General features: G+C 35.2%; 3 protein-coding genes across 3 annotated transcripts in view; 2 read left to right on the forward strand and 1 right to left on the reverse strand.

Annotated features, from left to right (window-relative positions):
• The window catches only part of LOC102506531 (olfactory receptor 5D18), a 159941-nt gene that overhangs the window by 34657 nt on the left and 102302 nt on the right, over positions 1-22982 (forward strand). The gene's annotated exons all lie outside the window — the stretch shown is intronic.
• On the reverse strand, positions 6545-7495 carry LOC106728936 (olfactory receptor 4C13). The gene has a single exon (XM_014554448.1). It carries the CDS (start codon positions 7493-7495, stop codon positions 6545-6547), a length of 951 nt encoding a protein of 316 aa, XP_014409934.1.
• On the forward strand, positions 16262-18435 carry LOC102519369 (olfactory receptor 4C16-like). The gene has a single exon (XM_032488690.1). It carries the CDS (start codon positions 16262-16264, stop codon positions 17192-17194), a length of 933 nt encoding a protein of 310 aa, XP_032344581.1. The 3' UTR covers positions 17195-18435.

Genomic DNA, 22982 nt, shown 5'->3' on the forward strand with positions numbered 1-22982 from the left:
AGGGAAACTATATCCAAACCAAATCATCATGTCCCTGGAGCACATCCTGAAACTCTTCAGCAGATATTATTTCTATTTGCTTACCTCTCACATCCTGGATTCTGACACCTCTCTTCTAGCAAGGCTCATTGTCATCAGAAGCTACTGTGCATGTCCTGTATATCCATCATGTCACTCTGGAATGTAGAAGGCACCTGAAATGTCCTAAACTTTCAGTCCTTCCACAGGTGAGCTGCATGTGTTGGACACCCACAGCGACACTGGTCACAATCACTTTCTCCGAGTGTTACGTAAGACTGAGTTAATCTCCAATACAAGTCTTACCAGCTTTGTAGACGTTCATGTAGAGATTCAAATGTTCACTTGCCCTCTTTTCTTCCCAAGGCAATTTGAACACTCGTTACTCAAATGAGAACAGCAACAGAAATATCCTAACATTCTGTTTATCTGGAACCAGGATTTCTTTATCTCACAAGGGTGTGTAGGCTCCCACCTTCATGCCTGAAGACAGACTAAGTGGATCCCAGATTCATCCCACACTTTCTGAAATCCACTCACACAAGCTTTTGACTGGGGAAGTTCAACTCTTTTGCCTTCCCTGGAGGACTATTTACACATGAATGATACAAAATACCGAATTCTGGAGAAGATCATTCCCTAATGTGTCCCTTGGCTTCCAATTAAGAGACATGAGCCACATATGATAAAGAACTTAATTTTACATGACCTAGTTGCAGTTAAAAATGTTTATATGGATCATAAATGACATCTTTGGCTATAATGAAGACAAAGATGGTCTTCTAGTATCCAAGTCTTGATTACTATCATTCTCCAAACAATGGATCAGAGCTTCTTGAAAGAATGGCTAATTCTAAGTCTGGGGCAGAGAAGGTAAAAATGAAGTACAGCATCTTGTAGTGCTAGAAAGTAAGGAAGTGCTAAAACACTCACACACATGCACTCACACACACACACACACATTCACACATTGACGAGGATATGCCAAAGGGACAGATGACCCAACCGAAAGAGCCCCCAGTGCCCAACACTGGACAATAATTCAGCAACATAGGAAATAACATAGAATTGAAATATAACTCAAATTACAAAATAAGTATCCATGAGTTATAATGATATAAATAATTGAATAAATTACTAGATGCATAGGGGAGAATAGACATAATTCCAAATGATTTATATACATACTCTGTCCTCAAACTCTCCGACACCAAAGTGTGAGCTGTGCACACACTTAAGGTACTTCCTTCCAAAGAGAACACTGTGGGATGAGGGGAAAGAGTAAATTTACGGGGAAGCAATATGACACTACCCGAGTCAGGTGTTCAAAGTTAACTTAAAGATTGGTAAGTCACATTGAACGAATCTATCCAGTGATAGGATGTGATGAAAATGGCACTTTATCTCTGTGATCTTTCATGAAATAACCCATAACCTTGGTCTAACCCTGAGTAAAATATCAGACAAACCCAATGGAAGGCTCTTATATCAAATTTCTTAATAGTCTTTCTCAATACTATCAAGGTCATTCAAAACAAGAAATAGCAGAGAAACTGTCACTGTCTGGAGGAGCTGAAGGAAACTTGACAACTGAATGTAAAGTGGTTTCCTGAATCAGATTTTTGAGGAGAAATATGGCATCAGTAAAAACAAGTGAGTCTGGTTAATGTATGGATCTTCGTTAAAATTAATGTAATAGTGGTGGTTAGTTAGTTGTAATAAAAGTACCCTACTCATATAGGATGAAAATGGGGGAATCTGAATGTAGAGTATATGGAAACCTTGAATTACCTTTACAACTAACCTATAAATATCAACTTGTTATAAAATATAAATTTGATGAAACATATATGGCTTATCTTACCTAACATGTCCTCACAATTTATCTGTTGCAGCATCAGTCAGAAACACGTTCCTTTATAATGTTGAATAATATTATATTGAATGTATACCGCATCTTGTTTATCTATTCATGTGCTGATGAGTAAGTAGATTGCTTAAATATTTTGGCTCTTCTGAATAATAATGCTATGAACATAGTCCAAATATGTTTTTTTGTTTCTGCTTTCAATTCTCTTAAGTACATGCCCCAAAGAGGAAAAGCTAGATCATATGGTAATTATATTTTTAACTTTTTGAGGAGTGTCATATTGTCTTTCAGAGCAGCTGCACCATTTCACATGCCCACAAACAGTGCACAAGTGTAATTAGTAATGTTGGGCATCTTTACATCTTTTCATATACTTATTGGCCATTTGTATATCTTCTTTGGAAAAATGTCTATTCTAGTTATTTTTCCATTTATTAATTGGGTTATTATTTGCTATTGAGTTGTAGAAATTCTTAGTATATTGTAGATATTAATAGCTTACCAATTATGTATTTCTTATCTCTCATTCTGTGGATTACCTTTTCTCTCTGTTGATAGTGTCATTTAATGTATAAAAGTTTTAAATTTTGATATGGTCCAATTTACCTGCTTTTTCTTCTTTTGCCTTTTTTTATGTTATTCAAAAAACTTATTGCCCAATTTAATGTCTTGAGTATTTTCTTCTTTAATTTTTCTAAGCATGTAATGTTTTAGCTCTTCTGTTAAGGTCTTTGATACATTTGAGTGTACTGTGTACATGGTATAAGTTGAAGGTCCACTTTCATTCTTTTACATGTGGACGTCCAGGTTTGCCAATTCCATTTATTAAAAAAAAAAACTGTCCTCTCCTTATTGGATGGTCTTGGCAACCTTGCACAAAGTCTTTTTACCATTCGGGTGATTTTTCTTCTGGACTTTCTAATCTATTTCATTGCTCTAGAGGCCTGTGCCAACAGTTTTGATTAGTGTAGCTCTACAGTACATTTTAAATCTAGAATGTATAATACTGCTAACTTTGTTTAACTTTCCAAGATTATATTGGCTGTGGGGTCTGTTGTGATCCCATATGGATGTTTTAAATATGTTTTCCATATGTGCGAAAAGTGTTATTGGGGGTTTGACAGGGACTGGACTGGATCTGTATTTTCTTAGGTATTATTGATTTCTTAACACAATTAAGTTTTTCAGTCCGTGAGAGTGTGTTATCTTTCAGTATCAATAGCATATATATGAAGACGTTTACTATAAAAATTTGGATCTTGTGATTATGAAATTTGGCAAATGCAACATCTGCAGAGACAATTTCCACTTTGAACCTCAAGAACTGAAATTGCTGTAAACTAGTGAGGCTCAGTCCTCGTCAGGACCACAGGCAGAGAGCTACTGCAGAGTCAGGAAGAGCTAATGTGCCAGCATGCAGGCCTTCAGACAGGAAAGGCTGGTGTTTCAATATGAAGGCTTAGAGGCTGAAAAAACCCCTCATATTCTGGGAATTTCAGCCTTTTTAAGGTTCTTTTTTTAAGGTTTTTTTTTTAAGGTTTGATTAAATGGATGGGTAAAATGAGGACCTCTCACAGTGAAGAAGGCATCTGGCTTTTTACTCACTCTACCAATTTAAATGTGAATGCCATCCAGAAAAGCCTGGTAGACACAGCCCAGAACAAGATGCTTCTCCTTAAACTATACTTAGTCTCCAAATAAGGACTGTGTTCAGGTCATAATTCTACCTAAAATGACACAACTCCCCTGTGTACAAATAGAATTGTACTAAGTTCTTCCCAAAAGGGGAGGAGAATCTTTGGGAGGTGAAGTCTTGGTGTTCTGTAACTGAAATGCTATGGTAGAAAGTCAACGTATCTTATGTTACACAATAAAGTAATAATAGAAGGAAGAAAACAAAGATACTGTATATATAATATATACAAACACAACAACAAGTTCATAAATAGAAAGGACATACAGCAATTATTACCCTTTTCAATTCTGTGAGTGGCTGCATGGTTTTAGCTGGTCTTTATAGTGAGTTTCTTGTGTCACTCACTTTGTGTTCTCTGTGCCTTCAGGGAGCAGAAGCCGTCCAGAGACCTTTACCTGGTGGGGTGGCACAGACCTGCATTGCTGAGAAGTCTGGGCCGCTCGTACTTCTGACTGGATTGGATTGCTGTAGTTTTGTATTGATCTTAGTCATCAGACGTGGTGGTACTAAGAAAGGCCCAATGGGAGCCACTGTTTTCCAGACTTACATGTCCTTGTCTCATTGAGAAGTAGTTGTCCAGTTCCCCCTTTGTAGTCAGGAGCAACCCTCAGCCATCACCGTAACTTAAGTATTTGCCTGTTGATTGAGGGGCGTGAGCAGCTCAGAGTGGTCAGGCAAATGTCTTAACTGTCAGCTCAACAGAATCTTCCTGTGTCAGGTGGAATTCCAGTGCCTGGTGGAGTTAGTTCTCCCTTTAGACATAAGACCTCTAAGCAAGCAAAGCATAAGTTGTTGGGACAGGAAACACTCGCTTTCCTAATAGATTGCTAAAGGTAGTAGTGAATAGTACCACCCCCATTTTTCCCTTTGTGACATGGGACACAAATATTTTCATGTCGTTGGCCCATTCAGAGAAGTATGCAAATGGAACTCTTCCTCAAATTTTCTTGTCACCATCCTTCCAACCATGTTCCTTCCAAGTTCCAGACCATCCAGCCAAATCACTGGTCAAAATTACCAATTAGTATATACTGTGCATCTAGACATTTCTCCTTCCAAGTAAAGGTTCAGTCCTTGAAGTTTTACCCATTGGGAGGACTTCCCTTCACTACTGACCTTCAGGGATTTTTCAGGATGGGACTGTGTTCCTGCAGCTTATTCACTTAGCAGAAATATCTGTAAACCAGCCCCAAGTCGTCTCTTCCTCCATCAACCGATCACAGTCACCTCCCTACGAATGTGCAGGTGCAGACTTGGAGAGAGAAGGAGGTGCAGCGGGAGTGGGAACAATGAGCGTTTTTGCCATTTATCCATATAACTGCCTTAAGGTGCTATTGGACCAGATGATGGATGTAGTCTTCCATCTGATGCTGGAGTGCTGTTGTGTGCGCGCAGCTTTATAACTTCTCTGTGTTAGAAAGCAACAAGTTCATGATGGGCAATTCAGGTTTCACAGTAAATTGGTGCAGCATGGTGAGGCATTCAGATACTACTGTGGCCCTGTAACAGGCCAAGGGCAATTTCATAAAAAGAGAGTAATTATCTGAAAAATATGGCCAACTTTGCACCCAAATTCTGAGTGCCTGCACTACAGTTCACCATACGGAGGCCGGTCAATGTCTCCGACATCCCTATCTGCCACGATAATATCAAGGTATACTATGTCTTCATATGAGAATATATGCACTTTTAATATTTTTTTCTTATTCCTAGTTTAAGCAGAGTAAAAAGAAATTGTAGTTTCTGAAAGAGATATGCCTAGAGTACTTTTTAGTGTGAAACAGATAAAGGTGGTAAAAATGCTGGTCTCCAGTACTACATTCCTGCTCTATATTTTACTGAAATTATTCATCTTCCATTATACTTACATGCATTTATTCAGTATTTATCATAAAGCAGACATGGTGCTACTTGTAGGAACTATTATTAGCAAGTAACGAAGTACTTCATGGAGTATGCCTTTTAATTAATTTAATGAATTTAAGTTCATATCTGACATTAAAATGTTTTATTTGAATCATCACTTTTTTTCTGATGGATTATCAGCATAAGATGGTGACATGAACAATGCAAAATGATTCTGAATGCAACAAGGAAATTGGAAAACGTGGTGTAATATCCTTCACATGCCCTTTGGCGATGAAATGGCCCGTTGCTTTCACACTCCAAAAGTAGTTACACAGCACAGTGTCACAGCCAGTGTATTGCCATCAACCATGACATGTCAAAATGGGCAGAGGTATTAATGACAATTATTAGAATTGAGTAATATGTAATGAACTAATAAAATAATAGTATATATAACAGTGTATGCTAATATATATAACTATGTATATAAATAATATATCTAATTATATGTAACATAGTAAATACACATGTATAATATATAAGAAATATATATATATATACACACACACTCACACACGTACATACAGTCCCTGTCGCAATAAGTGGTAATGAGTATAATTACCCTACCTTCCTATCATCATGACCAACAGTAAAAAACAGCAGTTAAATATATTATTGAGGTATCACTTAGATACCAGTGACCAGTTCTTCCATATTTCTGTTTTGAAACTTTCTCCTTTCTGTTCGTTTATTTACCTGTAAAATGGGAATAATAACAGCACCTACCCATTTGTATTACTATAAAAATAATTGCTCATTATCAGTATATTTTTAGTTTGTGTTATTAGACTAAGTGTAATAATTCGTATACATTGATGAAGCTAGAAAAACTAAGACTTGATTTGGTAGAATTTTCCAAATATGCAAAAGTAATGTCAGGCTAAGATTTTCCTCCCTGTTCTTGCACCCATATCTTCTCCCTACTTGCAGAATCTATGCTTTATAGTGGTTAATTTATTGTCACTTATCTCATAGATATTCTTGGCTGAGAACACCAGCAATATCCTTTTGATCTTTGTGTCTTTAGAATCAATGCCAACTCCATGAACCTTTTATTGATCACCTGAAATAACTTTCCTGCTACACAAATTCCTAATGGCATTTTTCAACTGGTCATTTCTCAATGTATAGATGAAGGGATTTAACATGGGAGTTATTACAGTGTAGAACACAGTAACTGCTTTATCACTAGGTAGAGTAGTTGCAGGTCTCAGGTACACAAATAAGCAGGGCACAAGGAATAGGACGACAGCTGTGATGTGAGAGACACAGGTGGAGAGGGCCTTGCGCCTCGCCTCTAAGCTGTGTGTCCTCAGGGAGTGCAGAATGACCACATAGGAGCCAATCAAGAGGAGGAAGATTAATAGACAGATGAAACCTGTGTTGAAAGGCACAAAGAGCCCTAGGCTGTGGGTATCAGTGCAGGCAAGATCAAGTAAGGGGTTCAGATCACACATAAAGTGATCTATGACATTAGGGCCACAGAACGGTAAATGGGCGATGAAGAGGATCTGTATGGTTGAGTGAAGAAAGCCTCCCGCCCATGCCACCCCAGTTAGCAGCCAACACAGTCGCCAGTTCATGATGGCTGTGTAGTGCAGGGGCTTGCAGATGGCCACGTAGCGGTCATAGGCCATTACAGTGAGCAGGATGACATCTATACCTGCAAAGAGATGTTCCCCAAAGATTTGCATCATGCATTCATTGAAAGGGCTGGTTTTCTTTTCATGGAGTGAATCTATGATCAGCTTAGGGGTACTGATACAGGAGTAGCAGGCATCAATAAAAGAGAGATGAGCCAGGAAAAAGTACATGGGGGACTCCAGTAATGGGCTAGCAGAGATGGTGACCATGGTGAGCACATTTCCTACCATAGAGACAATGTAGATGACCAAAAACACAACAAATATGATTGTCTGCATCTTTGGATTCTGTGTGAGCCCCAGCAGAACAAACTCTGTCACGTTGTTTCTATTCTCCGTGTATCTCAAGTGATGATTCATGACATTACCTGAAAAAAGAAGTCACTTTTTATTAGGTGAAACTTGAAATCATTTAACTGCTTGAATATCGAAAATCTGTGTTAGAGAGTTGGATCCTACAAATTTCAGAGTCTCTATGAACCTGAAATGTTTCATCTGTCAAATTAGCTTAATGATATTTACGAACCATCTTTTGCAGAATGGGGTGAAAATGAAATGCTCTGCTCCAGTATTTGAAAAGTGTTGAAACAAAATGGTTATTATCTGTAGAAAATAACAATCTTTAATAAGCATCAGCACTATTGAAAACTTACCTTCTGGTCTTAGATAATATTAACAATATTTGAGGGTGTCCAGAAATAATCCCATCTTCAAATTGAACTCCTTTTGGGATAAGTAATTTTCAGTATGAAATATATGACACACTCAGATACTATCCAGACAATTCATATCACATCCACAGTAGATAAGTAATTCTTTTTATAAATCTGAATCTTTTCTATTAGCCTAAAGCCTCAAAAAGTTTTCACAGAAAATTCTGGACTTGAATTTAGAATGCAATAGTTTGAAACACTATGAACACATGGTCTTCTATAGACAGCTCTGGTCCCAGGCAGGAGGCAGAGTGTGTGGTGGAGACACATTCAAATGTTTCATTCCACCTTTGATGAGTTTTGCTCTGTAGACATAAACAAGAAAGACACTTTCACCTGCCATGCATCGATATTTAAAGAGGTTTCTACAAAGGTTCAGGGACCTTGTCTTGTAGCTGCTCTCTTGGGAATAATTATCTCCTTTGATGGGAAGGCTTTGTCTTAGAAGCAGGTATTCTGGAGAGACATGTCTGAAAAACACGCATTCTTGAGTAGGGAATTGTGTTCCCTGCACTTGCAATCAAGACACGTGAGCCTCCTCTCTCTATCTGAATATTGGTTCCTAGGAAAGCTGAATGTCATGCGAAGATCAAAGACGGCATAATTCCAGTGAGAGACCTCTGATAAAGTTAACCTGTGGCTCGTGTCAGAGAGAGAACTTCTGTCATCTTAAAAGTATTAAATCTTTTCAGGAAACCTCTTATTCATTGCTTGAGAGTTAGAACAGTGAGGGCATCAAATTAATGCAATCATTTAAAAGTACTTGAATTCAAAACCTGTTTTTCACATTAATCAGAGGGCTATGAGGGAGGAGGGTGTGGCTCAGTGGTACAGTGCATGCCTAACATGCATAAGGTCCTGGGTTCAATCCCCAGTACCTCCATCAAAGATAAATGAAAAAAAAACCTAATTACCTCCCCCAACAAAATAATTAAAAGAAAGAAAAAAAAAGAAAAACCAGAGGACAGTGAAAGTAAACAGACCTTCTAAAAGGATCCAGATAATTTATCTTTGGGACCCATGTGATGGTCAGCGTGGAACTCTAGGCAACATTAAACATGTGGAGAGATATCTAAAGCACAAAAATGTAGTTGTAAATTCAAATATGAGTATTGTTCCACGTTCTCGTCAGTTTTTATGATTTATCTTTTAGTCATTCTGGTAGGTATGCAGTGATAAATTACTGAGGCTTAGTTTGCTGTCCCTGATGACTAATGATATTGAGCATTGAAAAAAATACTGTTGTAGGTATAAGTTCATGGGGAAATTTCCTTTCAATTTCTTCACAGTTTAAAAATAAGAGTTCTGGGTTTCTCTTTACTTAGATGTATTTTGTTTTTGTATATTCTAGATATAGGTATTTTGTCATATATATTTTACACATTTAAGTAATTGTAAGATATATTTATATAAAGTTTTATGCATAAATTTACATATATAATATAAATATGTGTATTTATATTATAGTTTTCTCTTTGTGGATTTCCTTTTTGTTTTTTAAAAATAATATCTGATCTGCAAGAGAGCTTGACAGGTTGCACATTTTTAGGTTTTTTATATAATGTTTCATGCACAATGTCATATATAATAAATATTGATTTACATCATCTACATCAAGATCAAAAATGTTCTTAGAACTTTAGTAGGTTTACATTTAACATCTAGACTCTGACACATTTTGCATTAATTTTTGTGTGTAATGTGATGTAGTGGTTGAGTTTGTTTATATTTTTGCATATGGATATCCTATTTGTCATCATTTGTCAAGAAATCTATTCTTTCTGCATTGAATTAACTTGATAACTTTGTAAAAACTTCATATATTTATATTTATTTATGAACATTTTATTATTATTTCAATAGTCCATAGCATGATTTATGAAAACTTTATATGTCTTTTTTTTTAGGTAGGATAAGTTCTCCAACTGTGTTCTTTTTTTGAGAGTAATTTTCTATTTCATGTTCCTGTAAGATTATATTTTCTATGTAAATTTTAAAATAGGAATGTCAGTTCCTTCAAATATCCTGTACACTGCTTTTTGTAGCTGCACTGAAATTGTGAAAATTGATATGGTGTACATATTGAGTCTGTTAACTTATCAACTTGGTTATCGATCCCTTTACTCTCTCAGAAATATTTTCTGGTTTTCCACTATAAATCTTGAATGTATTTTTAAAATGTATTCTTCAAATTTCATGTTTTTAATAGTATTTTACATATCATTTTGTTTCTAATTTGTGTTAGCTGTTTTTTAGAAATACATTTAATATTTGTCATGACATTGTATCTTGTGACCTTGTTAAATAACTGATTAGGTCTATTAGATTTTTTTGTAGATTGCTTAACATTTTCTACCTATATAATGATGCCATCTGTCCATAAATACATGTTTATAATCTTACCTCTTGTTTTCTCATCTGTATGTCTTTTCTTTTTCTTATCTTTTTTCGATGGCTAGACTCTATGGTAGAAGGCAAAACAGAAATTGGAGGGTGCAGACTTGTCTTATTTCCAGTCATAGAGGGAATTCACCATTAAGTATGATAGTAGCTGTGGGTTTTATACAGATGCCCTTTATCAGGTAGAGTAAATTCCTTTATTTTCTTCATTTGCTGAAATATATTTGCATTCCTAAATATGAATTGAAATGTATCCATTTGTATGCATCTATTTATGGTTGAATAATAGTCTATTGTATGGATATATCACTATTTCATTATTCATTCATCAGTTATTAAAATTTGAGTTGTTTTGCTGTTAACATTTGTACACACTGGTTTGAACAGCTGTTTGCAATTATTTTAGGTGTTTATCCAGGAGAGGGATTGCTGGGTCATGTGGCAATTCTATATTAAATGTTTGTGGAATACTAACTGTATACCCACAACATATCACTATTACAGATTTCCATCAGCAGTGTTCTCCAGCTTTCACTTTCTTGATAGTGTCCATCAAAGCACAAGAGTAATTTTGATGGGATTCCAATTCTTCTATTTCCCTTTTGCTGCTGGTGTTTTTGTTGCCATATTTAAGAATCCAAGGCCATGAAGATTTCTCCCTGTTTTCTACTAAGAATTTTATATTTTAATTGTACATTTGGTTCTTGACCTATTTTGAGTTAATTTTCATGTATGGTGTGAGGCAGTGATCCAAATTTATTGTTTGGGTTTTGATACCAGTTTCTCAGCACCACTTGTTGCAGAGAGTATTCAGTTCTTTTTAGACGGTAGTGGGCTCCTTATGAAACACAATTTACAATAAATGTTTGGGTTTATTTCTGGATTTTCAATTCTATCCCTTTGATCTCTGTGTGTCTCCTTATGCTAGTACACTGTTTTTAATTCCTGTAGCTTTTAGTAAGTTGAGAGAGAAGAGGGAGTCCTCCAAACTTGTTCTTAATTTCTCAGAACTGTTTGACTCTTTGGGGTTTCATGCAGTGCCATATAAATTTTAGGATTGATTTTTCTCTTTTTGACAAAAAAAAAAAAACCCAAAAAACCCACTATTAGTATATTGATAAGAATTGCAATACCTCCACAGGTCACCTTGGGGGAGTATCACTATCTTAATGATATTAACTGTTTAATCCATGAATGTGGGGTGTGTTTCTGTTTATAGATCTTCTTTAATTTCCTTAAAGTAATCTTTAATAGTTTTCAGTGTAAAGGACACCTATTGATGGGGAAATGGAGATGGAGATGGAGATGTTGGTTATTTTCTCTCTGAAGGTAAATGTAGGTTTGCCTGGAACTCTTTCCTTGGGAACAAACCTGGCTCTGACTTCACATTTTTCTTAGAAGGAAGAAAGAACCTTTAAGGCCCTGTTTTCCCTGCCCATGTCTTGGCTCCAGTCACTGAATATCCTCAAGATCTGCCAAAGATCTCCCTTTCTTCACATGCACAAGTTCTTTCTGATTGGATTCCCAAACACTGTTACCATTTTATGCATCAAAAATTCTTTAACTATCTTTGACATTTTATTTCAATAATTTTGCGTATTTCTGAACCCTAAAATTATATCTTCTATGATAAATTTGTGAAATAGCATGTACAAATTTGAGTATAGATCACAGTCATGTCTAAATCTTGACAATGAGCAAGACATCATATGTTTTACTTAAAGTTATTTCTTTTCTTCCAACTGCAAAAATTTTGCTTTGTATTCAAACTTTCTTAAAGGCTCTTTCCTTCTTTATCATTAGTTCTTTTTCAAGCTGCTTCTTATTCTCCATGGAAATATGCTTTCCTCAGACTCTCCCTTTAATTCTTCCAAACAACCTTGCTATAATGGAATTCAAGTCTGATTTTGTCTTGAAGGGATTCACTTTGGAATCTTTAGGCCCACTGCATGTGGGCTTCTGGCACCTTATACTCTCCTAAATTCTGACCGGTCCAGTGTGCTTACAGTCCTGCCCCATGTGCCTCACTGAAGTGGGTAAATGTTGTAAAAGCCTGACCGTAGTGGCTTTGGTTTCTGACCCTAAAATGGTTATAAAATCTCACTTTAAGTCCAAAAATAGTTTATTTTTTCTCTACATTGGCAGAATCGCTCATCAACTCTGAAATTTATTACAATGAAGTCTCAGTTTTCTAAGTTTGCAACAAAACACAGAAATAGTTTTAGGAATTTGTATGTACCAACAACAATGTATTTTATCTAAACATTACTCTGTGTAAAAATGAAATTTAAAATTGGTTTTAGGACATTATTATGCAGAATTTAGAGTGAGATGTAGGTGATGATTTTCATTACCTGTGTCAGTAAAATCATATTTACATATGGTACTAAAACTGTGGTATTAAAAAAAAGTAATATTGTACTTCACCAAAATTAAAGCTTTGTCACAGAACAAGTTATATAACTAGAGATGAATTGAAGATTGGAGGATGCTAATTTCTAAGGAGTGTCCAGACTGTGTTTGTAGGTGTTGGAAATTGGAGACATGACCAGCTATCTCCTAAATGGGTTGAAACAGGGTAGCTTAAGTAAAGTTTGGTCCACAATGGGCAGTGTTAAGGTGGACAACCAGTAAAATACTGGGTTTTGTTACTCTCAATACTGAAGTGCTAGATCCTTTATTTCCTCTATTACTAAACTGGAAGCAAGCGTTAAACTGAGAAATACACATTTTCTTACTACTGGTGCTTGCTGGCTGTTTGAGTAGTAGTTTAATCAGCTAATAAATAATGGTGCTATAAACTTTGGGGTGCATGTATTATTCCAAATTAGTTTTCTTTTTGCTCTCTCTGGATATATATACTCAGCAATAGAATTTCTGGATTATATAGTAGATATACAGATGGCCAAGAGGCACATGTGAAGATGCTCAACATTGTTAATATCAGATAAATGGAAATTAGATTCTCTTCATTTAAAAAAGACACTTTTTCCCTGTGTGTATTAGGTTTTTGCTTGGCATATTTTTCATTCAAAACTTTGGGTGTATTATACCACTTTTCTGTTCTGCTATGTTTCTATTGAGGAACACAGGAAGGGGCAATTTGGGGCTCTGGTTGAGAGTGGAGTTGTTTCTGGGTGACCCACTTCCTCTTTTATGAATGATGATGTTTTTATTATTTCTGTTCTTTACCCCCTCTTTCTACCATTCATTTGTTTTATTCCTTTTTCCCTGGTGCTGTTGGTCAGTGTGAAGCACCTAATAACTCCAGATCTTTGTATGTGGTTAATGAGCTTGATGAAAATTAACTTGCTATTCCTGTACACTAATTAGACAAACTGATGTTAAGTTTATTACGTATGAGGTGTTTTTGACTAGCACAGTAAGGGAAACTATAGGGAATAATTCTCTCTTTGATGCTAATGACTTACATCATCATTTATTAAAATAGTCCCCCTGGAATACAGACAAGAACATTTCTTTCAGTGTTATGTCAGGAGGTTGCTATCAAAAAGGATGGTCAGAATTGGCACTATTTCACAGGTAAGTGACAACGAATCTCCATCTTTCACTCAGAGAGGCATCATTACAAAATAACCCAACATAATTTTCTAGTCTTTTCATATCTTTGAATGCACTGTTCCCATATAGCTCTGAGAAATAAATAGAAAAGAATAAGTTTATTATTTGAAGTTTACTGTTAATATAGGAAATAAATAGAAAGAACACAAATGTTGAGAAAAATGAGCTTTTGAACTCATTGAATCTTTTTATGAGCACCGGATATGTTAAAAGCCATCACTGCTGTGGAGAAATAGAGGAATATATTTCACATATTATGGTATATTACAAATTCTAGAGATGGCCGAGTGTAGGAAAGTTCACAGATAATTTTGATGTGGGGTAATGTGGCAAGATACGTCCTCACTTGAGTTCTGGATACTAGGAAGTTAGAAGAGATTGTATGTGGTTAGAAATCCAACAAAAGGTTAATGAAGGTAATAACCCTCACACAGCTTTTGGCGAATGGCAAATTTTCCATCTTCATGTGTCCACTTTGGGAAGAATACCGTATATTCTCTCAAAGTGTAGAATTATTACATCCTGTATTCCTCCACAATAATATCACAGGTTTATTTATAATTTTTACTTGGCACACTTCAGAGGTTTAATCTGAAAATGTTAATATCTACTTCTCAGAGTATGTTCAGAGGAAACATGGTAATGAGGAGGCTAAAAACTATAATTAAGGTGAAAGATAATATGTGATATATGTGGGAGAAAAGTTTCCAAAAACATTAGATAGAAATCTTTTCTCTTCATCAATATTTGTCCCTGAAAATTTTCTTCCATGTTTGGTCTTATTTATCCTTGTTCCTCCACCAGGTGTCTGTGCTGTATCTAATAAGATTTGGAAGGAAAAACAATAAATATTAATTGTTAATATAGATCAGCAACGAGGTTTAGAAAGCGTGAGTTTCATGGTGATGAGTTTTATGGTGACCTTTTGATTCTCAGGTCAGGCTTTTTTCTAGAGTATCTGTGGACCAGAGAAGCCGAGTCATGGGATTCGGTTACACAAAGTGAGGAGCTCAAGGAAGGTAAATTATATACTCTTTTACTTGGGCTGTTGATCAGTAAATAATCATGGGACAACCTATTAAGCTTCCCGCAAAGAATGGTAAACTCTATAAAAAAATAAAGTGAGTGTACATTTTTTTCTAAAGATGAATATCTAGGGAACTGAGTCAAGGAGAGGTGGTTAGATAGAGACACTTCAAAGTAAACAATGCTTCTTACTGTGGCCTCTGCAGTAAAGCACGTTTTAAGCATAGAAGGATCCACCCAGTGCTCTGTACTCCACCCTCATCTATTTTCCACCTTTGCTTGTCTGCCTTTCTTCAGCTCTTGTCTGCTATCCCCACATCGAAAGAAGATCTGTTTGTTTTATTTTTTCAAATCTAGCCATTTTAAATGTGTGGCTTATCCACTTGAAGAGTAGAGGGGAAGGAAGAATCTACTGACAATCTGTTCTGCCTCATTTTAAAAGCACATCTTCTGTCTTCTTCTTGGCACTGTTCCAAGGACTTGGGTTTTTCAGGTCCCTGAATAATATAAACTCTACGGGGATACAATCATGGTCGGGTCCTACACCAACCACCAGGGGACAAACAACCACCCTCAAAATCACCCCAGATCTAAGATGCTTAAGAGAAAAATACAAGTCTTTGAGTAACAGCCCACCCTCTCTCATTTAGAAATGTAACTTCAAGGATTCTCAGTGCTCTAGAGGGTGCTTTTCATACAAAGAAAAATAGAAACGGGTGTTTGCAATAGTCAAATATGAAATAGCATGTATTTCTGTTCCTTAGTATTTGTCTATTACAAAATATCACAATCATGATGATAACAGCAGATTGCCTAAAGACTGTAAGTGTTTCTTATTTCATTTCTCAGGCTTTGATAACTGGAGCATGAGTGCAAGGAAGAGGTGGGAACATATTAAATATATATTATATATATATAATATGTGGTAGATAAGTGTTTATGTATGGCATTTTAATTGGGTTAAAGGTGGGATGTGACCTCATATCATAAACCTCCAAAGGCAGCCATATATACCCTACATCCCAAGTGATAGAAGATGGAATACATGTGCCATAAAATTTTTGAATAAGAAAAATGAATTAAAGAAAGAACAGTCATATCTCTTAATTACATTCAATAAATTGGCAAAGTTAAATAAGAATCATATCAAAGCTAATAAAGATTTTTATTTGAAAATTTCAATAGGAAATCATTACCTTCAGAAGCTTATTTGAAACTCATAGTAACTCTTTGCAGTGATTATTAAAAACTAAAGAACAACATGTTAACAAGAGTTATTAAGAAATCACAGGTAGAATGTCCCCTGAGAGGAATAACCCATAACATCATGTAACACACTGAATTAATTCCTTATTTTTTACAGATAATCATTTCACACTCATCCCTTCTCTTCATTCATGAAATCATGCTGCTGAACAATAATGTGACTGAGTTCATTCTGCTTGGGTTGACCCAGGATCCTGTTAGGAAGAAAATTGTGTTTGCCATTTTCTTGATTTTCTATTTGGGGACATTGTTGGGTAACTTGCTGATTATTGCTACCATCAAGACCAGCCGGGCACTTGGGAGTCCAATGTACTACTTCCTTTTCTACTTGTCCTTTTCTGATACCTGCTTCTCTACTTCCATAGCCCCTAGAATGATTGTGGATGCTCTTTTGAAGAAGACTGCTATCTCTTTCAGTGAATGCATGATTCAAGTCTTTACTTTCCACTTTTTTAGCTGCCTGGAGATCTTCATCCTTATCCTCATGGCTGTTGACCGCTATGTGGCCATCTGTAAGCCCCTGCACTACATGACCATCATGAGCCATCGAGTCTGTGGTGGGCTGATGGCCCTGGCCTGGGTGGGGGCCTGTGTGCATTCTTCAGCTCAGATTTCTCTGGCCTTAAGTTTACCTTTCTGTGGTCCCAATGTGATTGATCATTATTTTTGTGACCTGCAGCCTTTGTTAAAACTTGCCTGTACAGACACCTATGTGACCAACCTACTCCTAGTGTCCAACAGTGGGGCCATATGCACAGTGAGCTTTGTTGTGCTGATGTTCTCTTATGTTATCATCCTGCATTCTCTGAGAAACCACAGTGCTGAAGGGAGGAGAAAAGCCCTCTCCACCTGCATCTCCCACATCATCGTGGTCATCCTGTTCTTTGGTCCTTGTATATTTATATACACACGGCCTGCAACCACCTTCCCCATGGATAAGATGATAGCTGTGTTTTATACAATTGGAACACCATTGTTCAACCCTCTTATTTATACACTGAGGAATGCAGAAGTGAAAAATGCCATGAGGATGTTATGGAGGAAGAAGTTGATTTCAGATGACAAAAAATGAATGGAATTTTCCAGTTTTTCTTTGTAGTCTGGATTGACCTAGAAAAACCCTTTATCTTTTTACTGTGAAAGGAATATAATTCTGTTTTAAGGTAGGACTGCTTATACCTTCAGGATTGTAAGTAATGTGCACATGTGTACTGGTTAGCACTCAGTCAATTTTATGACAACCCTGGGTATAAAGAGGGTGTGTCTCTCTCTTTTGCCTGCCTCGTGTCAGTACAGTTTCATCTAGTGTGTCCCCTGCCCTTCTTCATGTGCCTTTTTCTGGGTTTTGCTCCTAGATACCCTTACTCTGTATGCTTATACATACAACCTAGTAACTTGTATGTCTTTCCAACATTTTTATTTATTAAACACTTCTGTTTCATTCTATCTGTTCATGGACCTGTAACTTAATTTTTCTTCCTGTTTAGTTCCAGATTCAAATAACTGTACAAACTTCATGTAATAAGAGACAATGTATAATCTAGTAATTTCCCTTCTAATCCTGGGTTGTTTATTCCAGATTCTTACCACATGTTTACCCAGCTCCTTTCTTCTCAGATGGAAACTCACCCTTCTGTGGTTGTTCTTTGATCATAGGAAGGTTTTCGCTGTTAGGTTTCTGTATAGTATCTTTAATAAAATCTACTTTGTGCTTCTAATTTGATTTCTTCAAATTTGGGGGGGCAGTATTAAGGTTTCTCTTGAATCATACCAATTATGATATTTTAAAAACAACACTGGGTTATTAAGAGTATAACATAGCTGTTCCATATGAAATGAGATGTGTTTACATGGGCTGGAAGTAGAGTATAAGCAGTTGATTTTGTTCAATTTCAAGCTATTAATAGGTTTCAGCAATGAATGAGGTGATCCACTGATTATTTAGGCCCAAGATAATTATTTGTATCATAGATATGAAGTATGAATTTCCTTTCTTGAAAAGGAAAAACTGTGGAAACAGTAAAAAAAAAAAAAAAAAAAAAAGTGGTGGCCAGTGATTCAGAAGGAGGAGTAATTATATGAGTAGGTAGAGCACAGAGCAATTTTATGAAAGGAAAACAATTCTGTTTAATTTTCTAATGGTGGATAAATGACATAATGCAGTATGTCTAAACTCAAAACTATACAACACGATACTAAACTCTGATGAAAACTATGCTGTTTATTTAAAAATTATCAGTACTGGTCATTTATTGTAACAAACCACATTAAGGCAAGATATCTGAAACTGAGAAATTGTGAGGGGGACAGAGTAAGGATATGGGAAATCTCTGTACTTTTTGCACAATTTTTTCTAAATTTAAATCTTGTCTAAAAAAATAAAATCTATTAAAATTTAAATATTCAAGAGAAAGCTCAACTCTTCTTTATTATGTTTAAAATGTTTTATTTGAAATTTTATTCAATTCATTATTATAAGTACATTATTACAAATATATATTTTATTAAGCTCCATATTAATGCCCTCAAATCCTCTACAATTATTCCTAGCAAGCTATACAAATATCATTAATGAATACATAATACTGTATTTTCTGTGGGCAAAATTATTTTTAAAAAATTGAAAAGTATTATTCTTAACTGGCATGTATTAAATTGAATGATGTTACATATCAGGAAGAATTTGCTTTGAACGGCTTTATCTATACACCTCAGGATAGTTTTTAATGCTTTATATTTATATGTTTTAAAAGTTTTTGTCTATTCTTTTATTACAATACTTTTTTGCAGACTGCCTTCATGGACATTTTCAGAAAAAGATATACATATATATACTTAAGTAGCTTAAGTCTTCAACAATAACAGCAAGAGTGGATTTTTACCACAAATACATTCTATCTAAATTTATATTAGATCCTTAAAAGAGGTAAATGAAAAACTTATATGTTCAAAGGCTCAGGCAAGATTTTGACATGCCAAAAGTAGCTGAGAAAATTTATCATCTAAAATTAAATTTTAAATTTTCCAGAAAAAAATGTATACCAAACGAAAATGAAATAGGAAAATTCTACCACCTTTTTATTGCTATGCATTATTCTGAAGTGAAAAATATGACAGTAAAGAGAAAACAATACTTTGTGTACTGTGGACTTTACTATATGATGTAGTACAGATAGACAGTAAAAAATAGATGATTATTTAACATTCCAGGGATTTAAAAAGTGCCTTGAACTGACATAAATTTAGCAAGGTAATTGAAGAGCGTGATGGTGATAATGCCAGGGTAAAGATGTATATATTCAGAATAGGGTGGTCAAGGCAAGCTCATGTGATTACCTGCCTTTTGTCAACTAAGACCAAGATTTGTGGGTCTCAACAAGGGAACATTTTGCCCCATGGAGTACAGTTGGCAGTCTAGACACATTATTGTTTGTCAAAACCATGAGAATGGGAGATGGGCATTTCTACTAACGTCTGATGTGTAGAGATCAAAATTGCTCTTGGGCTGTCTTTAACACCAGAGACAAGTCCGTATAACAATGATCTGTCTTAAAGAAAATGTCAGTAGTGCCAGGGTTGGCAAACTCTGATCAATATGAACAATGTTTGAATCTATCTGCAGGGAGAAAGTTCTGGGTAGATGAAACAGCGAGGACAAATAGGATGTGCTGAGAGTATACAAAGGAAATCAAATGGCCCAGTGGATAAAGAAAGAAAATAAGAGAATACTAGAAATAAAATAGGAAGGATCATTTTACAGGAGTTATGATATTTTGTCTGGAGTGAAATGAGAAAATACTTCTGTATTTGTGGCACTGTTTAACAGAATAACTCTGAATATCTTTTTGAGCAATTAGAGTGTATTCTGAAATATTAAACGTAAACTGTAATAATCTAGAAAAGAGATTATGGTAGTTTGAAGCAGGTGAGTAGTAGTGTATGGTTAGAAAAAGTCTGCTTATGGATACAATTTTAATTGTTGATAGAAATGTTAAAATGGTACATCCACTTTGAATAATGTTCTAGATGGTTAGCATAAATTAAACATACACTTAACATAAATTCCAACAATTTCATTCTTAGCCATCTATCCAGAAGAAATGTGTTCTCAAAAGCTTTGTGCTATAATGTTCACAGCAGCTGTGAAAATAACAGCCAAAATCCTGAAATAACCCAATTGTGCATTAATAAAAAGATGGGTAATTGTGATATATACATACAATTAAATCTTCCTCAGCAATAAAAAGGAAGGATCTACCGATTCACAGAACATCATTGAAGAATTGCAAATATATTTTGCTGAATTGACATTTTTTACTAAAAAGAGATTTTCAAAATTGTTAGATCTTATAGAGAAATAGAGTAATCAATAAGTATAGTTGGAGACTTCACCACCCTTCCCTCAGCACTGTTGGAAAGTCGGCAGAAAATCACTAAGTCTGAAGATTCCTTGAAAACAGCACTATTAAGCAATTTGACCTAATTGGCATCCATAAAAACATTTCATCCAAAAACCACAGAGTATATATTTTTCTTAAGTGTACATGAAACATTCTACAAGATGTACCACATTCTGGGTCATAAAACAAACCTTACTTAACAAATTCAAAATAATAGAAATAATACAGTGCACTTTTTTGGGATGAACTAGGATTAAACTGCAAATCAGTAAGAGGGAGATATAAAGAAAGTCATTATATTTAGGAATTAAAAATACATTTATGAATAATCCATAGATCAAGAAGCTTGTAGAAAATGTTTAAAAATTAAATAAAATATATCATATTAAAATTAGTGAGATTCAGTTAAAACAGTGTTTCTAGGAAATGTAAATACTGGAGATGTGCATTAAAAATATAAAATCAATAATTTACATTCCCATATTAGGAAGTTAGAGTAAAAAGAGCAAATATAGCCCAAATCAAGGTGAGTGAGGGAAGAAAAAAAAACTAGAAGAGAAATCAAGTAAACTGAAAAGTAATAATAAAAAAATCAACAAAAGTAAAAGGTAATTTTCTGAAAAGAACAATAAAACTGATAAACCTCTATCCAGGCTATCCAGATTCTTTAAGAATATCTCTGGAGGAATTGTCTGCAAAGACATGTCAAGTACAGCTGGAAAGAAAAAAATGGGTTACGATAATCTGGAGACAAAAGAACACATTTTCCAATAGCTACTGTTCTCACCTCAACTATTCAAACAAGACTGGCCAACTTTAGAATGACTAAACTTGCAAAACAACAATAATACACAAACAATGTTTTGGTGTGGGGATGGTGACATAGGAGTCCTAATTGAAAAGAAGATAGGAAAGGTAGGGAATAGACATAAATGAGGGAGAACAGAATGCTAATTGGATCCGTCTGTGTTTCTATGTTTTATTGCCAACTGTACAGGGAAAGCATGTCTTTGCTCAAATACTCTCTCTCAAACTAGCCCTCCATAGTTCACTTACACTAGACTTCTATCTTTGGGAGAATCCCTACACTCACTTTGAGCAAAGTGTGCCATTCTTTATGGGAAGGTCAATAGGTTGTCTCGAGGTTCTTTATCCCTCAAAGGTCCAAATATAATCTACCCTCCTTGAATGTCTCACTCTGTGCAACTAAAGCCAATTATTTATACTTGCCTGTTCAAAAATGTCCTGGAAAGCAGCTTCACCTGAGAACTTGTGGTGTGTGACCTGCTGCCTGGAAATTCACACAATAAAACTCAATACCCACTGCTTATGTTTCCTCCATCTGGTTGCCTCAAATGTCATGAAATTAATATACACTTATTCTTCTTTCCAAATCTTACTAGAGAGCAGAATCTTGTGAAGGAACACAGAAAGATGACAAGGCATAGAGAAAAAGATTAAAAAGGATCAGCTATTGATGAAAAGGGGAGATTTTTACCCAAAATATTTCAACTCCTCTCCCACATACATGGCATATTATCTTTCACATCCATTCTGTAGTTTTTAGCCTCCTCATTGTCATGTTTCCCCTGAATTTTCTCTGAGAAGCAATTATTCAACTTGTCAAATTAAACATCTGAAGAGTGCCAATTGCAAATAATATTTTTATATCATTTTTAAACATATGAGAAGTAATAATTACATATTAAGATATAAAAATTATAATAAAATTTGTCACTTGGAGAGGTAAAAACACTGACATTATACATAAGGCATGTGAAGGTTATTATCTCCATTAATCTTTCATTTCTAAGCAGGCTTAGTTTTTCCTACTTTCTAGTACTCATACCTCTTAGTGAGGACTTGTCCCATCAAGCTACCTTATATCCAAATCATTTGTGAAATTTTTTACACTCTGCCATCTCTGAAACTGTAATAAACTGTAACAAATGGAATGCATTCTGTCCCTAAACAACGATAGCTTGTCATATACCTGGTTTTCATAGAATATTTATTTGATTTCAAAAGATGTTTCCCAACACTTATGTTTCATTATATTTTCTTTTTAACAGTAATTCAAAACACCTTGGGGTTGTTATTTTTTCTGTTCCTTTTTTAGAGGCTATGGAATCAGTACAGTCAATAAATATTAAAATATGTTAGACTATCACATTGGTTTATTTTTAATGATGCCTCTTTGAGTAAAAAGATGGGGATAATCTGTTGCTTGCCTGTGAGAAGACTCTGAATTAGTGTCAGTCCTGACCTTCCTGTTTGATAGCAACCTTATCACAGAACACTGGGCAAAAATGTTCTTGTGTACATTTCAAAGGGAATATTTTAAGAAATAATAATATAAGTTATGAGTATTATCATCTAACGTTTTCCTTACTTTGCTAGTCAGAACCGTAATAAACTGAAATTTTGGTTTGATATTTAAGAATAGCACATTAATCCTCC

The sequence above is a fragment of the Camelus ferus genome, chromosome 10 (assembly GCF_009834535.1).
Source record: "Camelus ferus isolate YT-003-E chromosome 10, BCGSAC_Cfer_1.0, whole genome shotgun sequence".
NCBI lineage: Eukaryota > Metazoa > Chordata > Mammalia > Artiodactyla > Camelidae > Camelus > Camelus ferus.

What these genes read in the sequence shown, in the direction of transcription:
- LOC106728936 (XM_014554448.1), bottom strand. Translation starts at nt 7,495, where the DNA reads ATGAATCATCACTTGAGATACACGGAGAATAGAAACAACGTGACAGAG.
- LOC102519369 (XM_032488690.1), top strand. Translation starts at nt 16,262, where the DNA reads ATGCTGCTGAACAATAATGTGACTGAGTTCATTCTGCTTGGGTTGACC.